Below are 16,814 nucleotides of genomic sequence, written 5' to 3'. Positions count from 1 at the left end.
CTCCTCCTCTTCCTCCTCCTCCTCTTCCTCTTCCTTTCCACACTCCCTAAAAGTCAGTGGACACATAGAGGCCACCAGGAACACTGGGTGAATTCGCTTAACGGATACAGAACTGGTCGCACCCCTCGGTCAGTCACCGCCTGCAGCTCCTCCGGACACAGTGCATTTTTCTGGACCAGAGTCACTTGCAGTATCACCAGTGCGTTCAACAGCGTCCGGCCTTGTCCAGCAGCTCAGAGGCGGTGGAAGGTTCACTGAAGAGAACCCTGGAGCCACACCAGACACCAGGTTCCGTGGGAGAGGCCCAGTGGGTGCGGAGATCCATTTCAAGGCCTCTCAGCTGCCCCCTCACCTCTGTTCGGCCCAGTTCCCAGGCAGACGCCCCTGTGACACCCCCGGGGCGAGAGAGACAACGCCGCGCCTTGGGGGCCCTTCTCCCCAAAGGCAGCCACCACGTTTCCAAACCCAGAGGCGCGCTCTGCATGTATTTACGCTCCTCTGTGTCTGGCTTCTTTCTCTCCATCCAAGTGCCTCTGAGATTCATCCGCGTGGTCGCACAGGCCAGTCGTTCACTCCTTTCCATCCACGTGCAGAGGCCCCCGGGCGAGGAGACGGCGTGTCCATGCGGCTGTGGGGGGGCCTGGCGTGGCTCCCGGTTTTAGGAACGGATGGCGCCGGAGCCGCCTGGGGCGTCGTTGGGTGCCCACGTGCTTGGCGTTCTGTTGGGTGGGATTCCTGGAGGGCGTGGAGGGGCGGCGTGGTTAGTTGTAGTGGCTTCTGGCAGGTCCCGCCATTTCCACCAGGAGGTGGGCGTTTTCTCTCTTATTGTCAGTCCCTCCTTCCAGCTTCCAGCTCCTGGATGGTTTCCTGAACTCCCCTAAGCCTTGGGGGCCTAAGGAAACTTCCTCCCCGAGAAGTTTAGGCTCCTGCCTACAGTCATTTTTATGTGTTTTAAAGTTTTAAAATTTATTTTTGTTAATCTTCAGCCGAGAATATTTTTAGAGAGAGTGGAAGGGAGGGAAGAAGGGGGGGGGGAGAGAGGAACATCGATGTGAGAGTGATACATCAATTGGTTGCCACCCAAATGCACCCCAACCAGGGCCGGGGATCAAACCTGCAACCCAGGTACGTGCCCTTGACTGGGAATCAAACCCGAGACCCTTCGGGGCCCAGGCCGACACTGACCACTGAGCAGCACTGGCCAGGGCCCTAAGGTCACTTAAAAATAACTACAGTCTCAGCAGCCAGCAGGATGCTTTTAAAGTGCAGGTGAGAGAGATCAGTTCCTCCCCGGTCAGAGGTCGCCAGGGCTCTAAGGGTTAGAGAACCGGTAGCTACGCAAACAGCCCCGCCTTTGGATGTGCAAATGGGGGGGGGAGGGTCAGCTGACGTACACCCCCTTCTGGGGAAGGACCCAGCTGCTGGCTATTTGCAAACCCATCTCAGCTCTCCTCACCTGCAAATGCGTCTGTCCTGTGATCGCTCCTTTGAACTGGCTTCCCTCATTAATAATGAGTTGAATAAAATCTGTAAGACGGGTTCATTTTTTTTAAGTATTCTTTTTTTATTTTTTAATACATTTTTATTGATTTTAGAGAGGAAAGGAGAGGGATAGAGAGATAGAAACATCAGTGATAAGAATCATTGATCGGCTGCCTCCTGCATGCCCCCTACTGGGGATCGAGCCTGCAACCCTGGCCTGTGCCCTTGGCCGGAATTGAACCCGGGACCCTTCAGACGCTCTATCCACTGAGCCAAACCAGCTAGGGAAATATCGGTTCATTTTTTAAATCCATATGAGAGTCATAATGTTACTTTTAAAAAAGTCTTTTAACACTGACCTTCCCCGGCCCAGCCTTTCTGTACCCCATTGTGTGTTCACTTTCCTCAGGGCTGGGTCATCGTCTGCGGCTACTTTGTTCATTTAGTTCTTTACTTGGTTTTCGTGGGTCTTTCCCTCCTGTCCCGGTCGCTGTGCGGAGCAGGCACTTCAAAACATAATAGGCCGAGGGAAGGGAGGTAGATCGGCAGCCGCCCGTGCTGGGGTGACACCACCCCTTCCCTGGGCCTTCTCTCCTGCGGGCCGGCCGTCCGTCTTGTCTGTGTTCGCCCCGTGGCGTTCCCATGGTCCTCCCGGCAGGTCACACGAGGCCAGGCCAGCCCGCACTTGACGTTCCTGACAGGTGAATAAATCATGTTTTATGGCTTGCGTCAGGCTTGGGGCCCGGCAGACTGATAAGCAGCCGGTGAGGTTGGGTAACCTGGGAGGTGAGAGAGCCTCCTGCAGGAGCCGGCTCTGGCTCTCCGCCCCCCACAAGGACCTGGGGCTCCGGGAGGCCAAGAACTGTGCCAGGGTCAGAGGTCAGCCCTGGTTTCAACAGTAAAAACCAGCAGGAGCCTGTGGCGTGTGCCGGGCCTGCCAGGAGTCCGTGTCCGTGAACTTACCCTGACGGCAGCACGGCTTCCAGACGAGGAGGCCGAGGTCCGGGGAGGGAGCGACTCAGCTCCCACAGCAGAGAGGCCTGGAGCCGGGGCGTCAGCACCAAACGGAAGGCACTAGAGCAGCGGTTCTCAACCTGTGGGTCGCGACCCCTTTGGCGGTCGAACGACCCTTTCACAGGGGTCGCCTAAGACCATCCTGCATATCAGATATTTACATGACGATTCATCACAGTAGCAACATTACAGTGATGAAGTAGCAACGAAAATAATTTTATGGTTGGGTCACAACATGAGGAACTGCATTTAAAGGGCTGGAAGGTTGAGAACCACTGCGCTAGAGGAACCGCAAGGACTTGCTGGACATTTATCCCAAGGCCCTGAGCTGAGGGCTTTACATGCATCGTCTCATTTCCTCTCCTTTTTTTTTTTTTAAATATGTTTTTATTGATTTCAAAGAGAGAGAGGAAGGGAGAGGGAGCGAGAGATAGAAACATCAATGCTGAGAGAGAATCATGGATTGGCTGCCTCCTGCACGCCCCCTACTGGGGATTGAGCCTGCAACTCAGGCATGTGCCCTGACGGGGGAATCGAACCGGCGACCTCTCAAAGCACAGGATGATGTTCAACCAACTGAGCCACACTGGCCGGGCTCATTTCCTCTGCTTGACACCCGATGAGGGGGTGCTAGCACGTGCAGCAAGGCACAGGCGGTTCAAGACCACCCTTGCTTTTGACACCAATTTAAAGTTCAAGGGTTTCCAATAATTCACCAGACGGATACAGAGAACTCAGAAAAGCCATCCCACCCATGCTTACGGTGCGTTACAGTGAGGATGCTGATTCAATCGGCCGAGAGAAGCGGGGCACAGGGCCGGACCCAGGAGACGTCCCGTGCCGGCTGCCGGTTGTCCTCTCGCCGTGGAGTCGTGCCCATAGCGCTGACTTCTCCCAGCCATGCCGAGTGGCCATATACAGGCACACGCCGCCTAGCGCCGGGTGCGCTCTGAGAAACGGGCCATTCGGCGATTTTGCTGCTCTGCGAACGTCACAGAGTGCGTGCCACGCCCCCGGGAGCACAGCTTACCACACACCCAGGCTGTACGGCCAGCCCGCTGCTCCCAGGCTACAGGCCTGGACAGCACGTTCCTGTACAGAACAACACGAGATTAAATCAAGCACAAGAGAAGACGATGCCATCAAAGGCGCGGTAAACTCGAGATGCATGAGGCTGCAGGTGCCACACAACTTACTGTTTATAGCAAACTTTAAAAATAGATTTTATTGATTTCAGAGAGGAAGGGAGAGAGAGAGAGAGAAGCATCGATGGTGAGAGAGAATCATGGATCGGCTGCCTCCTGCACGCCCCCTACTGGGGATGAGCCCAAACCTGGGCATGTGCCCTGACCGGGAATCCAACCCGTGTGGGACCTCCTGGTTCATAGGTTGATGCTCAACCACTGAGCCACGTGGGGTCGGGCCAGGTCTTGTTGACTTTTTTCTTTTTAATCTTCACCTGAGGATATTTTTGTCTATTGATTTTCAGAGAGAGTGGGAGATAGAGGGAGAGACAGAGAGAAACACTGATGTGAGAGAGACACATCGATTGGTTGCTCCCGAATGCCCCCGACCAGGGCCGGGAGCTGCAACCCAGGTGCATGCCCTTGACCAGAATCGAACCCCGGGCCCTTCAGTCTGAAGGCCGACTGAGCCAAACCGGTTAGGGCCGGGCCCTGTTTACTTTCTAAGGTCTCGGTTGCCCTCCGGAGACTGGGCTAGAGGCAGGGCGAGCTGGTGGGGGTGTCACCAGGGGACTGCATATGCCTCCTGCCTCTGGCCTGGGCAGAGGTGTGCCCCCCACCCGGAGTCCTCAGCTGAGCCGCAGCGCTGCAGGGATGCTTGGCATGATCTTCTCCGCTTTTATGAGTCCAGGGACTTGTGGCCAAGTTTCTACCCCGGGGCCTGTTCATATCTTTTAAACCAGTGATGGCGAACCTACGACACACGTGTCAGAGGTGACACGCGAACTCATTTTTTGGTTGATTTTTCTTTGTTAAATGGCATTTAAATATATAAAATAAATATCCAAAATATAAGTCTTTGTTTTACTATGGTTGCAAATATCAAAAAATTTCTATACGTGACACGGCACCAGAGTTAAGTTAGGGTTTTTCAAAATGCCGACACGCCGAGCTCAAAAGGTTCGCTGTCACTGTTTTAAACCGCACGTGGCTGTCGTGTCTCTGCTGTGTAGACCCAGCCTGGAGCCCCATGTTCTCCGCAGACTCTCCCAGGCAGTGGGTGGCTGTGTCCACAGTGACGGGCTGAGGCCAGCCAGGGGTCAGGTGTCCCTCTTTTACCAGCAGGGGGACACGGCACTGGGCTCAGTATTGATCCCGGGTCACGTGTGTTCCAACGTTCATCCGGTTTCTCTGACACTCGAATTCGTTTGACCGAGCGAAGAGCTGGAAAATGATGGTGGGGGTGGTTAGGCCCCTGATGGCTCGGTTTCTTCTCAGAAGTATCTTCTTATTGACAGACGAGGCCGCGTGCTTCTCAGACTCTATGGCCCTGAGGGTCCCCAGGAGGCACGTGGAGGGTGTGAGGTAGTGTCTGAGCAGAATCCTGCCCTCGCAGGTACGGGCCAGTGGTTGGCTGGGTAGGGCCTCCTCCTAGGGAGAGACGGCCATATGTACACCTCACCCCAGGGCCTTTGCACTGCCTTTCCCCTGCCTGCAAAGCTCCTCCCCCATGTCTCACAGCTGATTCCTTCCCGTCACTCAGATCTCTGCTCAAAGGCTAGCTCTCCAAAAGCCTTCCTGACGCTCTGTCTAAAGCGGTCCCAACCCACCCCCAGTCACAATCTCATCCTATTCGCTTCTCAGCCTCCATCACTACTTAGCATGACCTACAAGTGTTCGCCTGCTTGCCATCTGCGCTCCCCCGCAGAGGGCAGCTCTGTGAGGGTGAGGCCCAGGAGTCTCTGGTTTATTGCTCTCTCTCCAGAACCAAGAACACTGCCTGGTACAAATGCAACAAGCATTTGTTGAATGAACGAACATGTTCTTGGATGTGGGGCCACAGGGGTGACTCTTACCATGTGAAGTGAGGGGCCACCTCATGCTTGGTGGGGGAATCGCACACCTAAAATAGCAAAAAACTAGGGGATAGTATCGCTGAAACCTCTCAGCAGGGGCTTGCAACAGAAAAAGCGGGAAGGGGTGGGTGCCGCCAGGTGATTACCTGGAACCTTCCGGAGGGGATGGGTTAGAGAGAGGAGCAAACTGCCTGCTTCCCTCCCTCTGGTCTCCATCCGGGGCAGCAGGACAGGCCCCTGGAATTCCTCTTCTCTTTTGCACAGAAAGGAACAGTGAGGAGAGGGGCTTTCCGACCTCTCTCCGAGGCCAGGAAAACCTCCCGGAGCCCCTGTTCCTTCCAGAAATCCACGGAGCGCCTTCGGGGACGGGTGGGGCCTACATCGGTCTGGGAGGGTCAGCTGACCGGTGGCCAGCCAACCTGTGACGCCTGGGGAGCAGCATTTTTTTTATATTAAAAAGCCACTTTTCTTGGAGAAATGCGGTGGATACATTAAGCTGTCGCCTGTTCTTTGGAGAGCCGTTATTAATGGAAAACAATAGATTAATAGTTTTAAAACGCGTGTTCAATAAGTAATTTTTATGGCTCTGGATAGAGCCCATTAAACATTTCTGTGTGTTATTATAAAGAAGTTTTAAGCGTAAAATCATAAAGTCAATAATCAGAGAATTAGTCACAGCGGTCAGCCACAGGCCATTAGTTTCAGGGGCTGTCAGGGACACCTGTGGCTGCGGGAGGTGGGGCCGGGGACACGCGCTGCCTGGCGCCTCCCAGACACTGGAGGGGACAGCAGGCAGGTGTGAGCCGCGGGACGCCAGGCAAATATTTACGAAGTGCAAACGTGAGTGCAAACCGAAAACGATCCAGGTCAATTTGCACATTGTGGGCTCAGACACTTTATTTCCCCAGCCGCCCTGGGCCAGGGGCGAGCCTCCAGCTCCTGCTAAAGATAGAGATGGAGGCCGCACGCTTTTAAAAGGAGAGCCGGTCGCCGGAGACGGCCCTCAGAAAGGCTTCCGGAGCCGTTTTCTGAAAAATGGCGCTTTCATCTCCCAGCAAATACACAACTGAGTCAAGCGTTTGCGAGCGAAAGGGTGGGCTTTTAAAAAACGACTTCTAAAAGCCATGACAACAGCGATACAACGAGTACAGAATAATATTGAATGTAAAGAGTAATTTAACGTTTAAAAAAATTTTTTAAAAGTAAAACAAGATAATTAGGGAAGCTTGAGAAAATCCAAAGAAGATAATAGAACTACCCATAATCTCTCTACCCAGAGATGTTCTGTTTCTGTTTCATTCCTTCAACAAATGTTTATTGCGAATGTTTTATGCCCGACACTGCTCTGGGCACTAGGGAGGCAGTGATGAACCAAACAGACACTCCTGGCCCCGTGGAGCTGGCATTGGGGGGTGGGCGTGGGGGGGGGAGCTACAGCAACAAATATAATAAGTAAAGTAGAAGGTGGGTTAGAAGGTGTAAGTGCTCTGTAAGCAGGGAGCAGATAAGAGGGTGGGCCTCGTGGAGATGATATTTGCATTAAGACTTGAAGGAGGTGGGGAGTGAGTGTCAGGTACCTAAGACAAGGGAGCTCCAGGCAGGGGGAGGGCAGTGCAAAGGCCCTGAGGCAGGACTGTGCCCAGCCTGCTTGATAAATAGCTGGGAGGCTGGTGGGGCTGGAGCAGAGGAAGGGAGGTGAGGAAATGGGAGAGGAGGTGAGGGGCCAAATCAGGACTTTGGCTTTTCCCAGGCGTGAAAAATGGAGAGGTTTGAGCAGAGGAGGAACATGATCTGCCCCAGGTTTGAAACCGATTCCACTGGCTGCTGCGTCCCCAACTGCTTGCATTTTTCTTGTCAAATGTGATTACTTCTGCACCCTGATTCCCGATGGTGACTTCATTTTTTAAGCCGGATACTCAGCCTGCTTGGTGCAGAAGGAGGTGGGTTTGGGAAATAGTTCCTACAGGGACACCTGACGTCTCTTGGTAAGCTCCCATTCAGGGAGGGTGAACGAACTAAGCCTGGGCACGGAGGCCGAGAAAGGCATCTGTGGAGATGGAGCGAGAGAGACAGAAGACAGAGGAGACCCAGGCTCTGTGCTCTAGAAGTTGCTGGGCATAGGTAGCTCTCAGAAGACCACTAGGTGTGTTAACCTAGCTCAGATGCTGCCTCCTCCAGGCAGTCTTCCTGATTGTTGATCACTCCTCCTCTGTGCATTGTACCTGCCTCTATCTTTGCAACTGCCACCCTGATTCCTAACACAGCCACCTCCTGCTGGATCTGGGAGTGTCTGTGTTGGGAGGGCACACCCCGTGTTTGCCTTAGGGTCTGGCACACAGTAGGTGCTTAGCAAGTGCTTCATGCCGCGAACACATGGTGCTGCCAGATTCACAGAGGCTGACCGACCTTGGAGCTGATGGAGCAGAAGCGTCAGGGCCCCTCCCTTGCACTCTGGCCCCTTATGTGCTCCCAAGACCATGTGACTGGAAAGTTAGCAGAAGTAAGGTTGTTGTTTGTTTTTGAAGATGCCCTTCCCTCAAACTGTAGGAGCTTCAGGCCCCACACAACCAGGGAGGGCTCAGGGAAGCAGGTTTCAGAGCTCGGGTTCGAGGGGTGCCCATCAGAGGGGGAGAGACGCTTCTTTGGGGACCAGGGGGCCAGGGCGCTGCCCTGATCCAGGCAGCAGCTGAAGGCCTGTGGGGTGGGGGCGGGGGGTTGTAGCTCCCTGGGCACTCTTGTTGCTTAAACTCACTGCCTGGCTCCTGAGAGGGTTCAGACCGCCCCAGGGAGCCTGGAATTTCCCCTTTCTCTTCTCTTCTTCTCCTCACCTCCATTTCCTCTTTCCTTCATTTCTTTTTTTTTTAAAGTATGTTTTTATTGATTTTAGGAGAGAGGAAGAGAGAGAGAGAGAGAGAGAGAGAGAGAGAGAGAGAGAGAGAGAGAGAAATATAGATGAGAGAGAGAAACACCCATCAGCTGACTCCTGCACACCCCCTCCTGGGATTGAGCCCGCTTCCCCGGGCATGTGCCCTGATGGGGAATCGAAACAGTGACCTCTTGGTTCATGGGTTGACGCTCAACCGCTGAGCCACGCCGCTGGGCTTCCCTCCACTTCTTTGTCCTCCCTCCCCTGACCAAGCCCAGAGTTTCTCCCGAGGGGCTGTGGTCATAGTGGGGGAAGAACTTTCAGGACCTATCCTGTCCCTTCTCCTTCTCTTCCTGTCTGCAGTCGCCTTCCGCTTTGACGCCTCCACAATCCCCATCCGCACTTGGGCTTCGTCATTTACCTACTCTGAGCCTCAACGGCCTCATCTGTAAAATGGGCATCAGAAAGCCCACCTTATGAGACATGTGAGGGTCAAAGGAGACAAGGTGTGGACACGTTTGTCACCCATCAAGGGACGTTCCGGCACCGGTCCTTGTTCTGTCCGACAAACGTCCCCCAGCCGGGAGGGCTTCCCTGGTGGGGCTGGACGGCCAGAGCCCGGAAGCCGGACCCAGGTTCTGAGTCCCTGCCGCTCCCTCCCTCCCGTCCGAGAGGATGGCCAGCTTCCCGTCAGCGATGCTAATCATATTGCTGTGCGGAGTCACTGACCTCTAACTGCGGCCCATTAACTGTGCTTTCCTCTTTCATTTGCACGTGGATTTGCCCCGCTTCCAGAAAGCAAATTACAGGCTGGGAATCAGAATATTTCAGAGACGGGTGCAGGGGTTGGAGCAGAGCGACCGCTACATAATGAAGTGCCCAGTGTTAAGGTCCAGGCCGGGCCAAGAGAGCGGCCACTGCCGACCCACGTCCACGCAGGTACGGACTCGGGGCCTGGGGTGGGGGGTGGGGCACCCCAGGTTGGCTTCTCTCCAGAAGCCATGGCTCCTGAGCCTCAAGGTGTGGCCGGGCCGAGCAGGGGCAGCTGGAGGTGCAGCCTGGCACCTCTCACCTGTGGGCCCTGCTGGGTGTCCAGTTCCATTGGGCTTTGGTCTGAGCAAGTTGGGGGAGGTGGGATGGGGTGGAGGGACATTAAAGGTTTGTGGACTAATGTTCTTGACGTCCCGTCGTAGCTGGCCCAGGGGACAGCAGGAGGACGGGACTGTCACCAAAGCTGCAAAGTTGTGTCCTTGTGTCCTTTCTCTCGATGCTTCTTGCCCTGGGTAACGGGAGAGGATTACAGACTTTAGGTCGTAAAAGGACCTCAGATGCAATCAGGTGAAGTGTCTCATTTCAAAAGGAAACAGGCTTCTCCCCAAATCCAGCAGTGAGCTCCTTCTTGTCTCTCAGATCCCAGATCCCTTCCCTGCCCTGGGGGGGCGGGGGTGGGGCGGGGGTCAGGGGAGCTCTGTGCGCTAAACAAGACTTGGGTAGGGGGCAGGTTACAAACCCAACTGCCTACAGGGACCAAACCCACAGCAGAAATGAGGGTGCCAGACTGAGGGGGCAGTCAAGAATTGTATTCATGTCTTCATTCAAACTTTATGCCACTCACCCCGTACTGGGCACTGTGGTGCCCGCTCTGTAAATGTCAGATATCAAAATGCAGTGGGTGCTATTATAATCCCTACTCAACGGATGACAGACTAAGCAGAGAGAGACTGGGAGACGTGTCCAAGGTCTCCCAGCTGGTAAGTGGCAGAGCCGGGCTGTGAGCTTCCCCCAGCCTCATCTGGCCAGAGCTTCAAACTTTTCAAGAGAAATTAGAGCCCAACCGGTGTGGCTCCGTGGTTGAGCTTCGACCTATGAGCCAGGAGGTCACGGTTCCATTCCCAGTCAGGGCACATGCCCAGGTTGCGAGCTCGATCCCCAGGGTGGGGCGTGCAGGAGGCAGCCGATCAATGATTCTGTCTCATCATTGGTGTTTCTATCTATCTCTCCTTCTCCCTTCCTCCCTGAAATCAATAAAAAAATTTTTTAAAAAGAGAAATTAGAAATCCATAATTGTATGTAAAAAATCTCCTAATTTTAAAAAGTTGACTTTAGTTTTGTAGACATTATGTGGCTCAAAGAAGATACTGAATTTGACCTGGGCAACCCCTGCTTGGTACAAAGGAGATGGACCAAGAAGAGAAAGAGGAGAGAGGGGGGAGGGGGAGACGAGAAAAGGAGAAATCAAAGGAGCCTGGAGCGAAAAGCCTGCCTATGGCAATCACTACTCATGCAACAAGCATTTATTAAACACCTACTGTATGCCAGGTGCTGTGCTAGCAAGGGAACAGGTGTGAGGAAGACACAGGAGGCGCTCACAGTTGCACTCCCGCCTGGCCTGGATTTTAAAGCAAGGGCGCCTTGGCAGGAGGAGTTCTTGGGCCGAGGGGCGACCCTCTGCGGCCCCATCGTTTCCCAGCCTTAAGGAGCAGGCACGGAGCCGGCGGGCATTTCTCCACCCACTGGCCTTTTCAGTGGCGCAATGACCGCGCCACGCCTGGTGTGGGTCCTTCTAAGAATCGCAGGGCCTCCTCCCCCGAGTCCCAGGCTTGCCGCCAGGTTCTGGGACCTGCAGGGGCTGTCACTTTGCCTTCGCCCTCGGCCTGGGCCTGTCATTCTGGGAGCTGCCGCCAGGGGGCCAGGGTTGCCGGTGTCCTGCGACCCCGGACCGAGTTGCTGAGAAAAGCGGATCCGCTCGGGGCTCTGGCGCCTGCTTTGTCTCCAGCGACCTGCCGCGGAGGCTTGGCGCCCAGCACCCTTCATCAGGGGAGGCGTGGGAGCCTGCGGCCCCCCCCCCCCCGCGCCCCAGGACACCGACGCAGCGAGGTGCGCAGCCTGCAGGCGACAGAACAGAGGTCCCCGCTGCCCCAGCCCCCTCCCCGCCCGCCACACACGGCCCCCACCTGAGGACCTCATCGAACTGACTGATTCATTCCCGGCGACTTCTGCAGCCGCTGCTGCTTCCGTATCTGCACCTTGAACTTGCATTAAGTTTTAATTAAAGCCGTTTCACTGGCCTTGCCCTTGGCTAAATGCAGCCGCGGGCACAGGGCACATAGATATTTAATCGTCTGCCTCTCCCCGCTGAAGGCACAGGGTGCCCCAGGGTGTACCCGAGCCGTGCCCGCTCACGGCGATCCGCACGCTCGCTTAAGTGTGCCCACAGGCCCTGAGCGGGAGGCGGTGCAATAACTATTCATTGCCCTGGGTTAAGTGTGCCCAGGGGCACCCGTAAACTCAATGCAGTGATTAGCAATTGCTCCCTGTGAAGGCTGCCCGGGGTCCTGCTCAATGTCCTGGCCCTAAATATAGCCTCCGCGTGGGGCCTTAAAGGGCACCGCGTTTTTGCTGCGCTTGGTGGTGTCTTCCTTCCCTTCTTTAAGCAGAATTGCTTCTCTCCCGCCGAAAGCCCGGCCGCCAGGGCTCGCCTGCCTTCCCCCAGGCTGCAGCGGGCAGACGGGGTGTGGGGCAGAGGGACGGCTTCGGCGTGGCCAGGGGAAATGCCCAGTCCTCCTGGTCTTCTCACCAAACCGTGGACATCCCCCTCTCCTTCCTCTTCGCTCCCCGAGGCCCCATGGCATCCGCACCTCGCCAGCTGCGCCCGGACCCCAGCTGCCCCGTGTTCGGCGAGGGCAGCAGCTGAGGCAACCACATTTCCCTGGGTCTGTTGACACTCGAGTCCCAGAACATAAATGATTTTCTTGTCTTAATGAGCAAACAACCCTGCTGCTGGCTCTCCCGCGGCCTCCTGCTGGGGTAATTGCCGCTTAGTGCTCTGGCAGCGATGTTTACTCACTCACCTTGCCTACCGCTTGCCTTACTTACCCAAGCGGGGGGGTTCCTCTTTGTTCTGCGGTCCGGCCCTGGCCCCTGGCCGCCCCAGGAAAGCGCCCGTGGACAGGGAGGGCAGGAACTACTTTCTGGAGAATTCCACCGGCAGGTGCTTGGGGACGTGCGCGGGCAGGACTGCTGGAATCCTGTGAGTGTGGTGGACAGTGCCAACTCTCTCAGGCCCTTGTCTTGGCAGCCCAAGCTGGAAGCTTCCCCTAGTGCCCTCGAGGCAGAGGCCTGGGGCCCTCTGAGGGGCCCCTGAGCCCTTACAGTGACGGGGAGCTCACTCCTTCGCAAGGCCACCTGTTCCTGCCCGGCTCTTTCCCCAAACTCTTCTGCGGGTTTCCTGCAGCCTCCTCGAAGGAGGTGTCCTCTCTCCGTTTCAATTTTCTTTCCTTTTCTTTTCTTTTCTTTCTCACTCGAGGATATTTTTTTTCCATTGATTTTAGAGAGAGTGGAAGAGAGAGGGAAAGACAGAGAGAAACATCGATGTGAGAGAAACATCAATTGGTTGCCTCCTGCACACGCCCTGACCAGGGCCCTGGCTGGGAGGAGCCTGCAACTGAGGTACATGCCCTTGACCAGAATCAAACCTGGGACTCTTCAGTCCGCAGGCCGATGCTCTATCACTGAGCCAAACTGGCTAGGGCCACATTTCTTTAAAAATTAAAAAAAAAAAATTGATTTCAGAGAAGAAGGGAGAGGGAAAGAGAGAGATAGAAACATCAATGATGAGAGACTCACTGATCGGCTGCCTCCTGCATGTCCCCTATTGGGGATTGAGCCTGAAACCCGGGCATGTGCCCTGGCCAGGAATTGAACCGTGACTTCCTGGTTCATAGGTCATCGCTCAACCACTGAGCCACGCCGGCCGGGCCATTTCACATCCCCCTGAATATTTGAGGGATAAGTCAGCTTTGCCTTCCTTAAGTCTCCTCCTGAACTCCTCCTGCTCGTCCTCCTAGGATGGGGTCTGGGCACCTCGTCCTGGCCCCCTCCCAGCATCCAGGCACCCACCTTATTCAAGGCCCCAGATGCCAATGTCCCATCCAAGCGTGGCCAATGGAACTGAGGCCAGGACTCCCGGTGCGCCTGGCCTGGGTGGCACTGGCAGTCTGGGTGGCTCTGCTGGTGGGTGACAGTGCGTTCATTCCTTCAGCCATAGAGCGTGTCTGCTGTGTACCAGCCCTCCTGCAGGGGGTCTGCTCGTCCAACCCTGGGGAGCACGTGTCCAGTCTGCCTTCCTCCCTGAGCGGCCGGCTGTCCTGCCTCCTTGTCCTGCCATCCTCCCCTTGGCCCTGTCACCCTCCTGAGTGTCCCCTCAGGTGTGCCCTCTCCTTGACCCCCTGGTGACTGTATCTCCTTGGCCAGACTGTCTGAGGGGAGCTGGTGGCTTCTCGGGGAGATGCCAGCCTGATGGGATTGAGCATGGGCACCACCACCACCAGGGCCACTGTCAGAAGCAAGACCTTCAGCGGCAGGAGGTCAGTGTGGGCACCAGCCCTGCCGGGGACCCTCGGGGGGGGCTCGAGGCATAGGCCTTCGGAACTGCTGTTGGGAGCAGCTCCGCGCAGTTTGCCGCCCCTGCGGTGCTGATTCAAATGTCCACCTGCGAGACCGGACAGATTTAGGCAGGCGGCTTCGAAAATTGGGCCCCATTAGCGTCAAGTGCTCCCGCACGGCAGACGAGGGGCTCCTGCAATCACGCACTCGCGTCCTGATCATGGTGGCAGGAGATAATTGCGTCTCTTTAAATAGCCCAAAGTTGCCGTGTAAGAGAAGACGGCTCACATGACATTTGCTCCCAGCTCGCTTCCTGCTAAAAATATCCCGGCGAAATAATATTTCCTGGCTGCGTCGGAGCGGCAGCCCCCGCCTGGCCTGGGCTCCCTGACACTTGGCGTCTGGTCCAGGGGCTGGTCCGGAGGTGGGAGGGGGACATCTCCCCGGAGCGGCTGCCGCTCGGCCTGGGCAGCAGTGACAAGTGGCACCGCTTGCCCACCGGTCCGACCCAGGAGCGCCCCTAATGCCCACCCTTCCCAGCTTCATTGCTCTCGGGTCCTCTCTGTGTTCCTCCCTCTCCTGGGCACCTGACCCCCATGGGCCCACCCACCCACCCACCCCCCCGTCCTTAACCCCAATCTTGGCTGCGCATTTCTGAATTGCTTGGGACAAAGAGACCTTGGCTCTCCCTGGGGGGCATGCATGTTTGGGGGGTGGGTGGGGTGTGCAGAGTGGATCATCTACTGGACGCCCCCACCCTGGGGTCTTCGGACTCCTGGGAGGTTCCGAGATGGGCAGGGGTCTAAGAACAAAGATGGGAGGAGTCTGCATCCCTCTCAGGTTATCAGGGCTGTGAGCTGACAGCGGGTGAGACCCCCTGACCTAGACCCTGGATGTGTTAACTATTTCGTTCAGCTCGGGGTGCAGTACCGAGAAAGGCCTGGGATCCGAGAGACCACTGCCTGCCTCCAGGGACTTTGAATGCCAAGGAGCTCCGTATGCTACGTTCCGTGGATCAGAGGCTTCACCCCGTGTGGGTAGATCAGAGATGACTAAGGCTCTACATTGTATAGAATTGTATCATGGACCACATTTCAGGATGGGGGTTCTGGTGCGTTTAGGGCATTGGAGATGGTCTTTTTTTAAAATGTATTTTTATTAATTTCAGAGGGGAAGGGAGTGGGAGAGCGAGATGGAACCACCAATGATGAGGGATAATCATTGATCGGCTGCCTCCTGCACGCCGCCCACCCCCTCCCCCCCACCTTGCTGGGGATCGAGCCGGCAACCCAGGCATATGTCCTTGACCGGAATCGAACCCGGGACCCTTCAGTCCACAGGCTGAGGCTCTATCCACTGAGCCAAACCAGCTAGGGCTGGAGATGGTCTTGCTGAGCCCCCAAACATCCTTTCCCTTATTCATGATGCTTGAAATCCCTTTATGTGGAGACAGATGCGTTCATTCAGCAACTGCAGAGCTGCCTTCAATGCAGCACCCCCTCCCTCCCCCGTGAGAGGGCTGACACAGTGAAATTCTCGCTCAAGTGTAAACAACTGCTATGAGCCCTATCCCCTGAAAGCAGCTGTTGGTCATGGAAGGGCCGGGTCACCAGAGCCGAAGGCAGTCTTGGCAGACATTCCTCCAGCGTCTCAGGGCAGCCCTGCTCCGGGCACCTGCCTCCTCAGGGGCCTTCGCACGTGGCAGGGTCCCCTGGGGGGTTGGGGTGGCCTTTCTCTCCTCTTCGTTCCTGCAGCCAAATTCCCGTGCGGAGGCCACACACCAAGTAACCTCGTGTCACCCATTCGGGAAGCGTGCTGCGCTGGCCATGGGCGTGGCCCCTGGCAAGGCCCTGCCCCCAGCCTTTCGTCCACGCACCTGCCCAGTGTGTACTTCTGTGTGTCACCTGTCCTCTCCCCTCCCGTGTCGTCCCAGCCGGATCCAGAGGTCTCGGCTCAGAACCCCAAGCAGAGACAAATGAGTTTCTGGTCCAAAGAGGCTCCTGCGATCAGGGGTGCCCGAGCCTGAGACCCTCCCGGCTACCAGCCCGGAGCCTTCCCGGTGACGGAGAGCGGGAACTGTGAGGCGGTCAGCATCCGGTGGCTGGGCGCTCCGGGCCCAGGTCAGTGTCCTGATTTCAGCATCGGCTGTACTGCCCCTTCCGGAGGCCCCTCCCTCTCGGGCCATTGACACCACGGGGAGGAGGAGACGAGGAGAGCAGCTCTGTGGGGCCGGCTGAAATAGGACCTTTGCTACGTATGCCCCTGAGGCCTGGCACTCTTGCCAGGTGGACCCCGTGGGAGGACAGCCACAGGGCACAGGATGCATCCTGCCACGTGCAGCTCATTCTTTGTTGCCCCGCCAGGCGGTCAAGGGAGCCTCAGGGAAGCTGGCCAGAGGGTAGCCCCGAGCCTGGGATGGGCTGAGATGGCCGCCCCATCCTCTGGTCGGCAGAGAGCTCCCCCCCCCCCCAGCCTTCTTTCCCTAGCCCCGTGGCCCTTTCTCTTGTGCCAGGGCTTCCCTTCCTGGGCCCGACAAGGTGCCACACCAGCCGGGGAAGCACTGGGTCAGGCACAGTGACTGGAGGGGGCCTGAGATCTAAGTGGAGGCAGCAGCATTTGTTTGAGATAAAAAGGAAAAAAGCATTGCAGTCGGAGCCTAGACGCAGAAGCCAAGTGATGTCCCGGTGACAGGTGGAGGCCGGGGCTTTTATGAGGCAGGGGAGTGATCACAGGGGAGAGGAAGGCATTGCTCTCGGGGCGGATCCACTAAGCTCTCCAGCCCCCCCTGCTGCTGCTGCATCTACAGGACTGTCCTCCACGGCCAGTCCTCGTGGCCGGGTCTCCCGCCCTGTGCGCTTTACACACAGCTGTTTGGAGACGGTGTTGGCTTGGCCCAGCCGACAGGTCATTTTGCATCTAATATTCCAAAGGGTCAAGGAGCCGAGCGAGGCCTTCCCCTGGGTGGGCGGCCCCGACTCCCTTTGGAGCCGGTTCCTTTATGTGATTTTTCTCAGTGGTGACTTTGCT

General features: G+C 56.4%; 1 protein-coding gene and 1 long non-coding RNA gene across 2 annotated transcripts in view; one reads left to right on the top strand and one right to left on the bottom strand.

Moving 5' to 3' along the window:
- Positions 1 to 848: 848 nt before the first annotated feature.
- Positions 849 to 3,363, bottom strand: LOC111824349. Its single transcript, XR_002827432.1, has 3 exons — positions 3,259 to 3,363; positions 1,842 to 2,176; positions 849 to 980 (listed from the first exon to the last, which is right to left on the bottom strand). It is a non-coding gene; the product is annotated as an uncharacterized LOC111824349 (long non-coding RNA).
- Positions 3,364 to 3,660: 297 nt separating this feature from the next.
- CUNH1orf127 (chromosome unknown C1orf127 homolog) overlaps positions 3,661 to 16,814 on the top strand; it is an 18,017-nt gene continuing 4,863 nt past the window's right edge. Inside the window, 3 exon segments of the mRNA XM_023748279.1 lie at positions 3,661 to 3,676; positions 7,337 to 7,476; positions 9,198 to 9,341. Coding sequence (XP_023604047.1) covers positions 3,661 to 3,676; positions 7,337 to 7,476; positions 9,198 to 9,341 — 300 coding nt within the window.

This window comes from Myotis lucifugus, unplaced genomic scaffold (assembly GCF_000147115.1).
Source record: "Myotis lucifugus unplaced genomic scaffold, Myoluc2.0 scaffold_1244, whole genome shotgun sequence".
In the NCBI taxonomy this organism is placed as follows: domain Eukaryota; kingdom Metazoa; phylum Chordata; class Mammalia; order Chiroptera; family Vespertilionidae; genus Myotis; species Myotis lucifugus.
The sequence above is the reverse complement of the archived record's forward strand: the minus strand, read 5'-3'. Positions and strand labels throughout refer to the sequence as shown.